General features: G+C 46.1%; 1 protein-coding gene across 1 annotated transcript in view; it reads right to left on the bottom strand.

Moving 5' to 3' along the window:
- The window catches only part of ADRA1B (adrenoceptor alpha 1B), a 58,457-nt gene extending 41,503 nt beyond the window's left edge, over positions 1 to 16,954 (bottom strand). The window contains exon 1 of the mRNA XM_065936357.1: positions 15,622 to 16,954. Coding sequence (XP_065792429.1) covers positions 15,622 to 16,570 — 949 coding nt within the window. The 5' untranslated portion in view covers positions 16,571 to 16,954. The remainder of the gene's footprint in view (positions 1 to 15,621) is intronic.
- Between the last annotated feature and the right edge of the window lie 204 nt (positions 16,955 to 17,158).

Genomic DNA, 17,158 nt, shown 5'->3' with positions numbered 1-17,158 from the left:
CAGAACTTGTGAAGGGCTCACAAGGATGTTGCAGAGAAGGGAAGGTGCCATGGCCATGACAGACAGATGACTGGAAAGGCTTTCTTGAGGTTCTGAGAATCCCTGGCTTAGGATCTTCTTGATCCCCCAACTTGGTGGCAGTGGGTCAAAGTTCACCTCCTCCCTTCTCTGTCCAGGATGCTGGTTCCAACACCTCTAGATTTAGTACAGTCTGAAAATAACCCTGTCTCCATCCAGACCAGCAGTTCAAGGTCAAGAGTAGATCACTACCCTGATGACCAGGGCCCCTGGACTGCCTCTCAAAAAGCCTTCTTCCCCAGCAGGATCTGCTTGACAGGCCTTCTCCTTGCTTCTTAAGTAACGCTCAATTCAATTTTCATTTCGTGAGGTTGGCATATTCCAGAGTCAATTTGAATTTTGCAACTAAAATGTGGTGCACTTGCAATGCCCTCGTCTAAATATAGACTGTCCACTGCGTTTCCTGGATCCGCACAGGCCCTCATGGTCGGGTGTGGCAAGCTTGGATGCCCGAAGGAATCCTTCCTTATTAACTCATCCTTGAGTGCCTCAAAGCTGACTGTTTTCCTGGGGTGTGTGGGCAGGGAGGTGGGGGAGTATCTTGTTTAGTTATTGTTTTTAATGGGTACATCAGCCCCAGGGCCTCGAACCATTGATGTGGATCGCGGTGGGTCTGCCAGCCCTGTGAAAGATCAAATCCGTTTAAACACTGTGGGTGACTGCTTTTTGTTCTCAGGTCCTGTGTGAAATACACACATTCCAAGGCTGCCGCTTGCTCGGCTCCCCTGATGGATGGGGTGTTGCATTCCAGGAGGACAGCTTGCTAGCCTGAACTCTGGAAGGCTGACACCAAATTAGTTGGAAGGATTTGAAACTTTCAAGCCATCTTATCACCTCTGAGTCCCGGGAAGCTGACTTGTCACACAGATGTCTGAAGCTTCCCCAGGCAGTGAAGAGCCATCAGCATAAAAAGTGGTTTCTTCAGCTATGCAGAAACACACTTAGTGGGAGTGCAAATTGCTACATCCTTCCCAGAGGGTGATTTGATAACGTGTCTGAGGCCTTTCACATGAGTCTACCTTTGGATGCTAATCATTCAAAGTGGATTTTATCCTAAGGCAATCCTGAAGAGCAAGTGTACAAAAGATATTAAAGGAAAAATACATGTATGAGAAAGTCTGTCACAGCTAAAAACTCAAAGCAATCGTCCGTCAAGAGGGGATGGATTATCAAACATACAAAAAGACGTGTAACTTCATTCACAGAAATTTCACCTATCAAGTTGGCAAGATCAAAAAGTTTGATAGCAAACTATTAGGGAATGAGTGGTCACTCTCAAATGTCAGTCAAGGAAATACAAATTGGTACAATCACTATAAAGAACAATTCGAAAATATTTATAAAAAATTAAAAATTTCCTCAGAATAGTCCACTTCCAGGATTTTAATCATATAATGTGGGAAACAGTGAAGTATGTATAGGAATATTCACTACAATGTTGTTTGTAATAATTAAAGGGTTGAAACAACCTAAACGTTCTTCTATCGAAGTCTATTTGGGAAAAAAAGGAATATTATGAAGTTAACAAAAAGAATGAAGTTGCTCTGTTTATCCTTAAGTGGAAACATCTCCAAGATGCACTATTCAGTGAAAAAGCAAAGTGCAGAACAGCATGTTATTTCTATTAAAGAGAGCATATAAATATATTTTTATATGCCTAGAATATTTCTGAAAGGATGTGCAAGAAACTGGTAATAATAGTTGCCTCCAGGGAGGAAAATTAGATAGGTGGGAGGGAAATTAGATAGGTGGGAACCAAGGAAATGAGAGGGACATGCTTTGTATTCTACACTTGGGCCTTGTGAATGTGATACCTTGTGTGTGTCTTACCTATTTAGATAATTCTGACCACTACTGTCATAAGTGGATTATCACATTATGGTACTTTCTAGATGGCACTAGTGGTAAAGTATCTGCCTACCAATGCAGGAGATACAGGAGACATGAGTTTCATCCCTGCATTGGGAAGATGACCTGGAGAAAATGGCAACCTATTCCAGTGTTCTTGCCTGGAAAATCCCATGGACAGAAGAGCCTGGTGGGTTATAGTCCATGGAGCCAAGAAGAATTAGACATAACTGAGTGACTAAATACACACACTTTCCATTATGGATTGCAATACATCATTAAAAAGACGTGAAATATAAATTAAAAACTGAAGTGATTCAGATTTATTGAAATGGTAGGAAATCCACACTTTATATTTAGTGATAAAAGCACTACGTGGTCCTATTTGTGTATATACACAAAGGCACGCATGTGAAATAATGTGAAATATGAAGTAACACAGAGGCGTATAAAAAGTTAAAATCTACTCCTCCTCACTTCATGATATTCCTGAAGGTGACTAAGTTAATAGTTTTTAAAAATAAGATTATATTTAATCCTGTGAATTATCTTTTTCACTTCAATATCATGAACAACCCTCCTGCATGATAAATCTAACCTATTCATATTAACAAGTTTACATTTTAATATATTTTAAATTCCTTAGATAGTAAATTTTCGAACATAATCAGGTTAAACCTAAAATACCAAATATTTCTTGCTCCAGTGATTCAATTTCTAGGAATTTATCCTGAGTATGTGGGCACAGACATAGAGACAAGAGTCCTCATTGCAGCACTGTTCTTGGTACGGAAAAACCAAAATTAACCTAATGTCAATGAACTGGGAAAATGTTAAATAAAGTAGGATACTCCATAAATGGAGTACACAGCCAAGAAAAGGAAAACAGTAATTATACAATTCTGACAGAGAACTATGTCCAAGATATGCTATTGAGTGTAAAACGTAACCTCCACTATTGTGTTTATAAAATGATACCGTTTGTAAAAATACACAGGATGCATACACACATTCCATACACATACAGCTCAAATATTTACACATATACATGTATGTATGTGGATGCTTATAAATAAATAGAATATTTCTGGAACTATATGCAATCTGGTAACAATGTTTGCTCCTAGAGAAAAAGACTGAGGGTGCTGGATAGAGGGGGTTCTGGGGTCTGGTGTGGTTAGAATAATTTTTCTATTTTTTTCTGCTTTCTGTTTTAAATAAAAGTCTATGAGCTATTATAGACTTTTTTTTTATTACAGTGCTTAAATAAAGAAATGAGATTTAAGAATTGCTACGAGTAAACATGCCAGATAGTTATAAAGCACGAAGGTGTGTAAGTTCCCTGTGGTCCTAAGACTATATAATTTGAAAGAACCCAGTATAGAAAACCTCATGTCCTGAAATACATCTTTATAATGTCATAAGACAGGGCTCTTGTTCTGGGGTTAGGGAGTCTCTAAATTAGGATAGGAAAAATTATCTCTCTCTCTCTCTCTTTTTTTTAAAATTAACCTTTGGTTGAAAGTTAGCATTTTCTTCAGCAGGAAGGCAGGCAACCAGCCACAGAAGAATTATCAGGGTTTGTCACCCATAGAAATCAGATTTATGATGTTATATTACATTTGTTGCAGATACCTTGAAATATTCCCACTTGTCACTACCTCAAATTATAGTAGTTATTTATTTGACTTGCTGCTAGGTCTTGTTTATTTAATATGTTAATAAAGAAGAACATTGTTTTACTCCACAATAAATTTGTTTTTTCAACATTTTAATAGCTATTTCAACATAATTGATTTTCTTTCAAATCCTGTGTATCTTATTTTATATATCTATTGTGAGAAGGGGCTTCAGCAGATTACCAAAGGGGTCCATGGAACAGAAAAGCCCAAAAGCCCTTGTTTAGGATAAATTCTGAAGAGTTGGGGACGAGGAGCCGCAAATGACTCTGTGAGGGTGTACCTGGAAGCAGGTACCACTTTCTCATGATGCCAGGGGGTGATTGATGGCCTGAATATAGAAATCAGAGATGCAATTTTTTTTTGTTTGTTCCAGTTGGTGGCACCCCGTCCTCCCCCGCCAGCTGCCTCTCTGGATCTCTGCCCAGCCCTGTGCTGGTAGCGTGAGCCCTGGGGCCCATGCTTGCGAATGACAGTGAGCCCGGCTTGCCCTTGGTCCTATTTTAACCTCCTTCTGGGGCATGGCCAGGGTGCTGAGCTCAGCCCCTAAGTGATGCATGTTTGCTTGGCATGAAACTCCATCTTAAAGAGGAATTCTAAAAAGTGTGCTAAGCCAAGGCCCAAATGCATCCAAGCTTCAGGGGAACAAGGCACTGTGGGCAGATACCCCCAGAAAAAATTAATTGGGGCTCTGAAAGGAATGGTCCACTTGCATGTGTTAGGACATTCTGTTTCTGAACGTTTCAGTGTGAACTGTTCATTGGCGTGACTTTTATAGTGCACTTCTTGTGCTCACACCACAGAGGGGCACTTGAGTGCTCTGAGGGGGCTCACGTGTCCTGCCCCTGCGTGTGGTCACGAGTGTGCTGTTGACAGAATCCTAAGAACACAAGCCTGCCAGTGAGGACGGTACCCTGAGCTGACCTATGCTCCGCTGTCCCAGGACGAGCATGAAGGATGGTTGGAGATGCCCCACTCCTCCTGTCATTCCAGCCTGCAAAGTCCCTACGACATAGCTCGCTTTTCTTCTCCTCCCTCAAATATTACTTCGGCCCACCTTCTTTCTGTCTCCTCTATTCTGGAGACACTCATCATTCAGATAACACCATTTGCCTGTGCTGAAATGGATCTACTCATGAGTTATTCAGGGTCAGACAGCCATGGATTCAGAGTCCAGCTCACTGACTCACTTGTGCACACACGGTAAACTCACTGATGAAGACAAACATTTCCAACCAACTTTTACATTAATCCGTTTCCCACAAAAACGCACACATGAAGTTGTGTCTTTCCTCCTTAAATTCATGCCCATTTCATTCTCTCATTATTAATCTTTCTCTGTACTGCTGAGGCCTGGGTGCCATACTCTTCCCACCCCCATCTCAGGTTTCTCAGGGAAACCAAGGCACCCTTGGCTGTTCTCCTGCAAATGCTGTTACTCCTAGAGTTAAAATATCAAGGCACTTTTATCATTCAAACTGAGACACTTTTGAGAATAAGAGAGGGTTATAGTAATCATCAGAGCCCTTGGTAACAGACGTAAGTGGAGACTAGCCCAGGCAAAGTGGGATGTCTGGTCACCCCATTATGGAGCAATGCTATGTCACCCACAAACAGACTTAGTGTATCTTTAGAGTGTTAGCAGAGCTGCTGGGCACCTTCACTTTTTTGGGCGATGCTTGGATTCGATCCCTGGGTTGGGAGGATCCTCTGGAGAAGGGAAAGGCTACCCACTCCAGTATTCTGGCCTGGAGAATTCCAAGGACTATATAGTCCATAGGGTCACAAAGAGTCGGACATGACTGAGCAACTTTCACTTTCAGTTTGATATTAAAGAAATCAAAGTAGACTTCCTGGGATAAATTAGAATCTTGGCCTTCTTCCCATTTATTTTAGGGCCATGTGTGTCTGTGTGTGTGCCTGAGATAGAATTTAGACTTTACATTTGGAAGTGGGGGGCAGCATTCACTTCTCAGTATCTTGGACCTTTCTAAAGGTCTTAATTGGGCCCTGATGTAGAGTCACCTGGAGAAGGTAATGGCACCCCACTCCAGTACTCTTACCTGGAAAATCCCATGGATGGAGGAGCCTGGTGGGCTGCAGTCCATCGGGTCGTTACAAGTCGGACATGACTGAGCGACTTCACTTTCACACATTGGAGAAGGAAATGGCAACCCACTCCAGTGTTCTTGCCTTGAGAATCCCAGGGACGGGAGAGCCTGGTGGGCTGCCATCTATGGGGTCGCACAGAGTCGGACACGACTGAAGCGACTTAGCAGCAGCAGCAGCAGAGTCATCAGAATCGTGCCCTTCTCTCCTACTTCTGTGGTGACCAACTCTGACCACAGCCCTCCCAGAGGTGAGAGGGAGGTAACAAGGGCTGAGAAGGTCAGGGAAAATGGGGACTGACTGGCAATAGACAGGTCTCCCAGAGGCAGTGGAATGGCAACCTTTTATAAAGAATTAAGATGTCTAATTTTCAAGCTCATACTTTGTGTCCACTACTTCCCCTATGTAATCTTTGTTGGCCCCATAAGCAGACCCATACTGACATTCTGGTTTCACAAAAGCAGTCAAGGCAGTTTCCTTTCAACGTGCTTGTGGTAGTCTCAAGGAATGGGACAAGTCACCTAACCTCTAAATCTGTTTCCTCATTAATACCTATCTGATAGGTCATTGGCAGGTTCAAATAGTAGGTGAAGTCTGGCACATACTATATGAATCACAACTGCAGTTGCCGTTCTTAATGGGAGTCTAGCAAGTACACGTCTCTGGGCCTGAAGGACAGGAAGATGAGTGAAACCTGGACCCTTTCCTCCAGAGGTTTGCAGTCTGGTAACACTGCTGAAGATGTACCTGTCAGTCCTGATTCCCATGGACAAACGTGACAAACACCACACACAAGGTGTAAAGGCAGCCATCACTGCCTGGGAGAGAGGCGGGGCCCAGGAAAGATTCCTAAGAGAGGTGCCCACAAAATCAGGGGTCTACAGGTGGGCAGGAGATGGGTATTCAGGGGTACAGGAAGAGTACTCCTGCCAGAGGGGATAGTACGAAGAAACACATGGGGGAGGAAAATACAAGGTGTACTTGGGGAAACGACAAGCCATTTGAGTCGCAGCACTCACCTAGCACTCGTATTAGGCAAGATGGAAAGATGTGGTCCCTGTCTACAAGAAGTTCACAGGTAAGTCACGAGGTTGTGAGAGGGAGCATTGCTGCAGTGTTTGGGGTGGAACACGGGCACTTCCTTAACCTCAGGGCTCCTTTCTTCATGGGGCCCTCCAAAGCCCCAGGAAGGATCCCAGTGTGTCGCCTCCAGGTTGTATTATTTTGTAAAGTTCTCATGAGTAAGATCTATTACCTGCAACGTGTTAGGACCACTGTCTATTTCCACTCCAACTTCCCTCTGCTGTATTTCCCTTCATGTGCATGTTAGTATAGGGATTATGGACATTTTGGGGAACCAGCTAAGAGTTAAAGATATGTTTCACTTGGATTCTCTTGAAAATACACATGTGGTGTGCAGTATTTTCTTTCTGTATAGCTAGGTTATCACTAGTCAGGATTACTGCAAAGTGGAAAACCAGCTTTTAGAAATACTCTCTTGTCCATGATGCCAGACTTTGTGACATCAACTGGTAGGACCAGAGGCTGATTCAAGGTAGGAGAGAGTGCTATGGTGCATGTGGTGCAGAGGTGAATCCAGCTCTGAAATGTATACAGCCAGAAATAAAGCTGTGAAAAGTGTTCTAAATTTTATGTGTTTAACCCCAAAGCCCCAATTTGATAAAAGCCTTAAAAAGTATTTGGCATCACTCATGTGTTAAGAAGCTGAAAAAAGTCTAAAGAACCCATAATAAAAGAGAAATTGTGACTTAACTTGCTAGGGGAAAGGCCCAATTATTTTTATATTCTTTATGTTCTCACCAGGATATGATGCCTCTTGGTGGCTGAATAACAGGCATCCACTCGCCCTTCCTTTCCACCTTCTCAGAATAGACTCTGCTTTTCCTAGGGCCTCTTTGAGCTTCCAAAAATCAGGGTTTAGAGTACCACACCTAGGATCCCCCTGGTAATGAACCCTTTTAGTCTTATTGCCTAGATGTGAATTCAGGTTCAGGCACTAATCAGCTGGGTGAAAAAAGTAAAAAAGTAAACATGTTAGTCGCTCAGTCATGTCCGACTCTTGGAACCGCATGGGCTGCAGCCCACTAGGCTCCTCTGTCCATGCGATTCTCCGGGCAAGAATACTGGAGTGGGTAGCCATTTCCTTTTCCAGGGGATCTTCACAACCCAGGGTTCAAACCCGTCTCCTGCATTGCAGACAGATTCTTTGCCGTCTGAGCCACCAGGGAAACCTCAATCAGCTGGGTAGCTTGAGGCAAATCACTCAACCTCTCTGAACTTCAGTTTCCTCATTTGTAAAATTAAGACAATAATAGTATCCACTTGGTAAGTCTCTGGAGAGGAGGGAATGAGAGAACACACGGAAAGTACTCTTATTGTGGTGTAAGCCAGGCACACGGCAAGGCCTAATAAATGGAGCTATTAGTATTATTATTAGCAGACATGGTTAGGGAGCACAGTGACTGCGGAAACATCCTGCAGATGTGGGAGAAAGCAATTTCCCAGTGTGGCCTGACGGCCATCCGTTATTTTTATGAGCCACACACTCCCAGGTAAAGGCATCGCCTGCATTACAGATCTTACGAGGGCCATTTGTGATGGCACTGCAGCTACACACACACACACGCTGGCATTTCTATGTTCTGTTCCATCCCAGCAGTACTGGGTGCTGCCACAAATGGCCCCCATACTATCATATCTGACAGTCATGGCCCTACACACATCATCCTTCCCTGTCCCCAACCTCTGCCTCAGGCCTCTGACTCTCACAGCAAAGCTGAGGCTAATTTGTTTATCCATCACCGAGAGGATAAATCATCCTCCTTTTTTCTTCCACGAATATTTTTCATGTCTAATCATCACAGTGTCTTGCATGATTCTAAGACTTTAGGAAACTGTTCACAGAGAAATTTCAAAAAAATTTTGGTGGGGACAAACATAGGGTTACCAACTTTTTATCTTGCCAAGTAGAACACTGCGCGCGCGCGCGCGCACACACACACACACACACACACACACACACACACACACACACAAATGGCTATCATCACCACTTATTACCATCATTCCATTAAAGAAATGTTATTTCAGTTTCCCAAAATAGGACATAGTCTTTAGAATAAAAGAACAGTCATTTATATTGAGTACATTTGGAAAAATACAGAATTTTCCTAACTTTTTTCTTATTTTTGTCATGAGCCAGTAAAAATTTTATCACTCATGGGCACTAGACCTCAGACAAATGTCTGGAAGTATTGTAGTAATAGAAAGAATAATGTAACGAATGTTTATTGAGTGCCAAATATGGAGTCCAGTAGACTCCATTTACTAGCTGTGCGACCTTGGGAAAGTTACTGAACCTCTCTGAACTCTAGACACAGGGTGATGATGCTGGTTCTGCAGAGGGGCTGAGAGAATTATAAGCTGTACAGAATATTCAGTGTTGAGCAGTGTACCTGCTACACTGGAGACCTGCTTCCAAGTGCTCATTCAACTCGCCTTCTCCAGGGAGGCTCTAGTTTGAAGAATTCACCTTCCCTCCAGTCATCTGCCATATGGCCTGACCTGAAGGACTGGGCAGGATTGAGGATGCTTCTGGCTACACTGGGAGAAATTTGACCAAACTTTCTTGGCTCCCCATGGAGTGTTCATTCCAGGTACCAGGCATGGGGAGGACTGGGGCTATGCTGGTGATAGAACTGCCTGTGGGAACTGGTTAAAAATTGAGACTCATGGTCCCTATGAGAGAGACTGATACAAAGGGTCTGTAAGGGGAATTCCAACAGTCTATGTGTTTGAAAGCAGTTCCCTGCCAGATGTTTCTACTGAGCATCTGGGTTTGCTGATGGTCATGGGTTCTGGCTTTTGGGTTGGGACATTTTGTCTACTCAACTCATAAGTGTTAGTTGCTCAGTTGTGTCTGATTCTTTGGACCCTGATGAACTGTGGCCCACCAGGCTCCTCTGTGCGTGGAATTCTCCAGGCAAGAATACCGGAGTGGGTAGCCATTCCCTTCTCCAGGGGATCTTCCCAACCTGGGGACTGAACCCTAGTCTTCTGCATTACAGGCAGATTCTATACTGTCTAAGCTACCAGGGAAGCCCCTACTCAACTCCTAAGAGTGTCTGGATATCACTCCTAGCATGGTGTCTGGTGAGCCCTGATAAATGGCATCTGAGGAGATCCTGGGAGGAATCTTCTGGGCTGTGTTTCACCTAGTAACCTCAAGGATATTCCAGATACATCTCTTGCTCTCCTGTATCATAAGCAATCCATCCCCAAGTCCCCGAACCATCTTCCTTCCACCTTCACTGCCACCAGCCTAGTCTAAATTACCATTAGCTCTCACTGGGATTATGTTCTAACTGCCCCATCTCTGCTCTGTGCCCCATATAGCTGCCTGAGTCATCTTTTAAACACATAATTCATACTGTACGCCTTGTTGGCTTCAAATCCTTCAGTAGTGGCTGATGCAATTTATCATAAAACCTAAAATCCTTAATAATGTGGCTTAAAAGCCCCGGCGTGGCCTGGCTCTGCCCACACCTCCAGCCTTGACTCATCCCTGCAGGCCCTCTATTCTCCAGGCTCTGTTAGTTCCCTGCCAGCTCCTGCCCCAGGACTTTCAGGTGTGCCCTTCCTTCTGACTGGAGCTCTCTTCTTCTACCTGCTCTGTCACTGAATTAACTCTTCCAAACCATTCAGGGTTCTGCTTAAATGCTGCTCAGGAACCCCTGTGGTATACTGATCCCTGGTGTATACTTCTAATAGCAGCACACCCCTTTTCTTCAAATCATTTATGTTTATTTGCATGTGTGTATTTTTCAGATTACCTGTGTTTCCCACTAGAACTAAATTCTATGAGAACATGGAACACAGCCGCTTTGGATCTGCAGCACAATGCCCGGACCTAGTAGGCTTCCAATAAATATGTAATTATTCAGTGAATGAATGAATTGCATGATAAAGATGTGGAACCAGGTTTCCAGATGAAGGTCAAGATCCCACTTTTTCTTCCTGGTTAGGGTGACTAGACACCCAGCATAGAGAGACCCGCATCCTACACAGTATAGGAGGTAAGAGAAGGCCTAGCCTTGAACTAGAATGTGGATGCTCTTCTCTAACATTTTATGAGTCAATCTTTTTCAGGGGTAAAAAGGGAATAGAAGGTTTGTAACAGGGTTTTGTAACAGAACTAGAATAATCAGCTTTTCACAAGGTGGCTCTGGGGTTCCTCAAGAACATTTGCTATGAGAGCAGGTTGGGACCAGAAAGCAAAAAGATCAGACATCTTCTTTGTGCACTGGACCAGGTAAGTACCTGTTCTGACAGACATGGATTCAAGTTTTGTCTCTATCATTTACTTGCTGTGTGAATTTAGCCAAGAAGTCTAACCACTCCAAGCTTCAGTATCTTCTGTCAAGAAGGAGCTCCCCTGTCAGGGTAGCTGAGAGGATTAGTGGGATAATGTCTGTAGAGGGTCTAGCAGAATGCCTGGTACGTAATATGTGCTCTATGATAATACAACCTCACTGGGCTACAAGCCTCCTGCAGGCAGGGACCATGTTTGCTTTGGCTCAAGAACCCAGGGATTAATACAGTGTCTAGTACACAGTAGGTGCTTTAGGAAGTCTTCATTAATGATTTCAGAGGTGGTTGAATATATTTTCCTTCAGTAAGATTTCCCTTTTCTAGGAAGAATTGAATGCATTTATAAGCTGCTTCTCTGGTGTCTGACTCTTTGCAACCCCATGGACTACAGTGTACCAGACTCCTCCATCCATGGGATTCTCCAGGCAAGAAGTGGAATGGGTTGCCATGCCCTTCTCCAGGGGATCTTCCTGACCCAGGGATCAAACCCATGTCTCTTATGTTTCCTGCACTGGCAGCTGGGTTCTTTACCACTAGCGCCACCTGGGAAGCCCCTAGGAAGGGTTCCCTGTGTGTAAAATTTCCCCTCACTCAAACCCAGTTACTTTCCTTGTGAGCAACTCAAATCCCTGTGTTTTGAAACCTCAGAATCAGAAATTCCATATGTTTGTGGGGTGGCTCTGCCCTGAGTCATCCCTAAGACCCCCACCCTCCCTTATGCTCCTGTGGGAGGTGGAAATTCATCAGGCCTGATCTGAATGAGAGGACTGGAGAAACAAATCAATGGACAGAAGGATTCCGATTTGGTTCCAGTACTACAGAGAGCACAACTGTTTCTTTGAAATTGACCTTCATTTATTTGGAGGGGAAAGCAGTTAGTTCAATAATGGCTTCCTGGTGCCTTTCAGCATTTTAAAAGACGGAAGAAAGATTTGGAACGAGGCAAGGTTCCAGTGTTTTCTAAACAACACACCAAGCTCAGCTACCAGTTGGCTGCCCAGTGCTTCCTGCTACCCACCCCATGCCCATCTTAAACCCCTCCCCCCACCCTCCCCAGGGCAAGGCACATCCCTCAATAGCCCAGGCACTTCTTGAACCCTGACCACCCCAGGAGGGTGGGAGTTGGCCTTCATTATAATGCCAGGCAGCTGAAGACTGCTTGGACATCTTGCACATGGCCCATCAAGTAGAAATGCTGCTATATTATATTCCAATTATTTCCTGTCCTTCCGTGGCCTGATTCCAGGGGCTGAATAAAGGCGTTCTTGTTTGGTAGATCCATCCCTGCTCCTGAGTAAGTGAGAGCTGGTCCCTGGCCCAACTCTCTTGAAGCTACAGGGAAAGGGTGGGGAGGAGATAGGGAGGTTGTTACAGGTGGGGAGGGCTCCACAGGGTGATAGGAGGCCTGTCTCTGCAGGCAGCCCAACCATGCTCTCCAAAATAAAAATAAGGGAGGAAAGAAAACAAATGGAACCCCTAACCAGGACCCTGTAGGAGGCAAAGTTATTTCCTTCCCAGGAGGAATCCCAACCCTCCTCTCCCATGGAGAAGAAAAACACAGAGACAGAAATCTGGTGCCGCCCAGGCACCTGGCTGTCTTCACCACTGGAAGTTTACTCCTACCTGGACTTCTCTGCCAGCCGCTGTCTCCCCCCAGATCTGCTTTCTCCTCTTGAGAGTGAAAAGCCTTTCATGGAAAATTTAGAATTTAGAATCTACTTCAGATTCCAAAGGGGTTATTGTTCTATATCATGTTACTTTTATTTGGGTGTTATCTGAACTCAGAGGAAGTAGAAGTCCACATCTCCATTTTGCTCAGATGCTCTTTCTAAATTAGTAAGAACATGTTAATCAAGCACCTTCTCTGAAACTCTTGAGTAACTTTTGAAGTCCATCCCAAACTCAATGCCTGGAGTCCACATTCCTTACCCTCCAGGGGTTGGAGGTCCTGGGGAGAAGCGTGTGGATGGAGTCTGCTCAGGGACAGCACACTGGGAGATAAATGGCCGGCCAGAAAGTGTTCAAGTCAAGCAGAAGAGAAACAAGCTCTGATAAATCTCTGGGTGGCAAGAATGCCTCACTTTCTATGGCACGGAAGCCAAGGACCTGAGCTGTTAGGAAGATAAGATCTCAGAAAGGGATGGACAGAAAGAGGGCAGAAGTTGAAAGAGCATAAGGGAGAGAAGACTGAGGGTGGGCGTGAAGAGCAAAATGTAGACAGCAGCCACATTGCCCTGCACCACCGTGTTTGTGGGGAAGTGCTAACCTGTGCAGTGTTTAAAAACCCTGGTGTCCAGGAGGCTGGAGGCTAAAGGGAACTGAGAGATCCCCTGGCTGGTGCTTCTCAAAGCCTGGTGGTGGGCTGGTTAAACATGTGATTCCTGGGATTTACTGAATTGGCTTCTCTATGTGTTAGGCCTCAGAAGCTGAATTTTTACTAAGATCCACAAATGATTCTGATCTTTATTAAAGTTTGAGAGCCCCTGATTTAGGCCAGCCCTCGGTGTTCCCTGGAAGTGAGACCTGAAGCCCAGAAGGTAAAGCAACATACCTCGGGTCACAGAGCTAATTGATGGCAAAGCTCACGTACATACTCTATTGCTCCTGACCCTCAGAGCAGTGCTCTTTCCATTGGAACATGTTGGCAGCCTTTTCACTTGTTTCCCTTGCCCCTAAAGTGAAAGTCTGCAACTGTGATCCATTCCTGCATGTTGCAGGGACCTCGTCTTTCCTGAAGATGCTCTGGTCACAGCCTCTATTGTTGAGGATCAGGGGAAGAAGGAAGAAAGGATAAGATCTAGTCAATAGTTCCCTTCTGAGCCTCTAATAACAGGTATAGGATTATACCTATAATCGAGCTCTTGCTGCTCACCAAACACTGTATTAAGTCCTTTCCATGTCCTAGTGCAAACCCCATGCAGCAAATAGTAATTAGCTGTACTTTGCAGATGAAGAAACTGAGGCTCACAGAGCAGTCATCATTTGCCCAAGGCTAATTAGTAGCCAAATCACCCCATGTGTGACCATGATCTTTGTATGGTCCAGTGCAGTGTGAACTGTCATCCACTTTAACTGGACAGGCCTGCAAAAGGGCCCTGAGACCTCAGGAAAGAAAAGAAAGCTGGGCAGTGGGATGTGACCGCTATTGGGTATAGAGCTACAAACCCTCTCTGCTCAACACAATGAAAATATTTCTGAAAGGCACTAGCTCAAAAGCTAGCCTTAGAAATTACAACATGAGAGTAGGTTAAACAGCTTTTTTTTCTTTGTCATTCTTAAACGGAAACTCCTGACATCTGCTTGCCCTCTTTCTATTTGGCTCTTTCTTTTGGAAGCAGTGTGTCTAGGATTTTCATGACTTGGGGGATTGGTTATATTTGGTTCCAGCTGAGCCCCTGGTGTGACTGCAGCATGAGTGGTCCATGGCACGTAGCAGCCGTGGCCTCTTATGATATCACAGCGCATAACTGCCATGATCACCTCCCTCCATTCATTTTCTGGAGTGTCCCCCAGGGGCAGGAAAAGAAACTAAAGCAGATCACTGCCTCAGAGAAGGGACAAGTGTTTCCTGAGCTATGTGGACAGGATGTCACAGTATCCTCTTCTAGGTTTACCTCCTAACTATACCTCGGCTTCTTCCTTAGAGGAAGTCAGGTAGTATTTTGAACACCTCACTTAGTAGGACTTCCCAGTCAAATGAAGATGGGCACATGTTTATAGGCTAGGAAGAGCTCAGTTTCATACTAGCAGGATTTGGTGTCTAGCAGCTGAAGGTGAGGGGCAACTATAATTTAATTCTGGGCATTCCATCAATCATCAGAGTTTGGGACATTTGGGGATATTTTTGGGTGACCCTCTGACCATCATCCTTCTCTTTCAAATCTCAAAGCTTTAGATTAAGGTTGGTTGAGGGTATGAGGTATAAAATGCTCTTAGTAACTCATAATGAAGGGAGTATGTGGAGGTGAGAGGAAGTGGTAAGGGATGGGGGCAGAACGCAGCCTCTGCAAAGCTTTAGAGGACCACGGGTCTCTGCAAAAGCCCTTGAAATGCTGAATGAAAACTGCCTTCCCGTGTCCGAGCTGTCTCCCTGCTTCCCAAATGCCGTGTCTGCGGTAACTACAAACTATTTTGTATGCTGCATTAGTGACAGACACTGCCTTAGCCGACACATCATTACAACCGAAATAACGCTGGTATGATGTTCAAGTCCAGTGTCCTTTTTAATTATTAAACCAAGGCTGTTGAATGAGTCATTCCACATACCAGATTTTCCTCCCATGGTTCTATTTCGAGTAACTTGTACCTCCCCTTAGCGTGTTCAGCTAACACCTGAGTTGGTTCTTAGCCAGCTACCCAATCTGCAAAGCCTTTGCAGAACAAACAATATTCCCCAGTCTCCAAACACACACAAACTGCATAATAAAACCAAAACCCACGAAAACTTTATAGTAAGCTCATCAGTAATCCCCAAAGCTGAGGTTGCTCAGTTCCCCTCGGCCAGTCCCCAACTTACCAAGTGGTAGAGCGATGAAGAAGGGTAACCAACACAAGATGAACATGCCGACCACAATGCCCAAGGTCTTGGCTGCTTTCTTTTCCCGGGAGAACTTAAAAAGTTTGACAGCTATGGAACTCCTGGGGTTATGGCCCTTGGCCTTGGTACTGCTGAGGGTATCCTCATGAAAGTTCTTGGAGTGGATCCTCAAGGTCAGCTCCTTGGAGTTGGACATCTCCTTCATGACTCCAGCCTCCAGGTTCTTGGTGGTCCTCTTGGCAACGATGTAGACGCGGCAGTACATGACCAGAATGACCGCCAGAGGGATGTAGAAGGAGCCCAGGGAGGAGAAGAGGGCGTAGAAGGGCTCTTCTGTGACCCCACATTCCCTGTCATCGTTGGGTGCCGGCTCCTTCCACCCAAGAAGAGGCCCAATGGAGATGACTGTGGACAAGACCCAGACACCAAGGAGCGCCAAGATGGCCTTCCTCCTGGTGACCAGTGATGGGTACTGCAGAGAGTAGCGCACCCCAATGTAGCGGTCGATGGAGATGGCGCAGAGGCTCAGAATGGAGGCTGTGCAGCACAGGACATCCACGGCGGCCCAGATGTCACAGAAGACCCGGCCCAGCACCCAGTAGCCAAGCACCTCCAGGGCAGCAGAGAAGGGCAGAACGGTGAAGCTTAGCAGCAGGTCGGCAATGGCCAGGTTGACGATGAAGTAGTTGGTGGGCGTCCGCAGGTGACGGTTGCAGGCCACAGACAAGATGACTAGGATGTTGCCCACGATGGCAAAGAGGATGAAGGCGCCCAGCACCAGGCCCACGGAGATGGCCCTGGTGATGTCCAGCTGAGGCAGTGTAGAGTTGGTCGAGGTCTGGTTGGGGCCAGTGAAGTTGGCATTTTTCAACTCTCCCCAGTGGGCAGGTGCTGAGGTGTTGTGGCCGGTGTCCAGATCGGGATTCATCTTAGAGTCCACCCTCCATAGCCAGGGGGTGACAGGGCTCAGAAGGGCTGCGGCGAAGGCTCTTCAGCTGCCCTGAAACTTTGCTTCCCCCGTGGTCTTCTTCCCAGAGGTGCCCTCCTGGCGAGAAGTCATCTCCCCCGGGCAGCCCAGCCCGGCAGCACGTCTCCTGCCTGCACCGAGCCGCTCGCTCGCCTGTCAGAGGGAGGAGGAGGAGAGAAGGGACGAGCGGCAGCTCCAAGTTTAATGGTCCACGTCAGGCGCACCAGGCCGGGCTCGCGGGGAGCGGCGGGGAGGAGCGGGTGGTCGGGCAGGGGGCGCCCGGCTCTGCCCGGTTCGCGGCAGGTCTGCGGACAGCGGCGCCTCCGCCCAGCCCCGCCGAGGAGGGTCTGCTTTCAATGAGCCGCCTCTGGGCTGACTGCACGGCGGTGACATCAGGCGGGGGAGCCCGGCGCCCTGACTCCGCGCGGCACTAGGGGGCAATGCGGGTCCAGCGAAGGCGCCCGCAGCCCCGACGCCGCCACCCAGTCCAGCCCCGAGGCCGGCTGCGCCCCCACCGCCCCCTGGGGGGAAAGCCGGTAGGGTGTGCAG

The sequence above is a fragment of the Muntiacus reevesi genome, chromosome 1, assembly GCF_963930625.1.
Source record: "Muntiacus reevesi chromosome 1, mMunRee1.1, whole genome shotgun sequence".
Lineage (NCBI taxonomy): Eukaryota > Metazoa > Chordata > Mammalia > Artiodactyla > Cervidae > Muntiacus > Muntiacus reevesi.
This window is presented reverse-complemented; position numbering and strand designations above follow the sequence as displayed.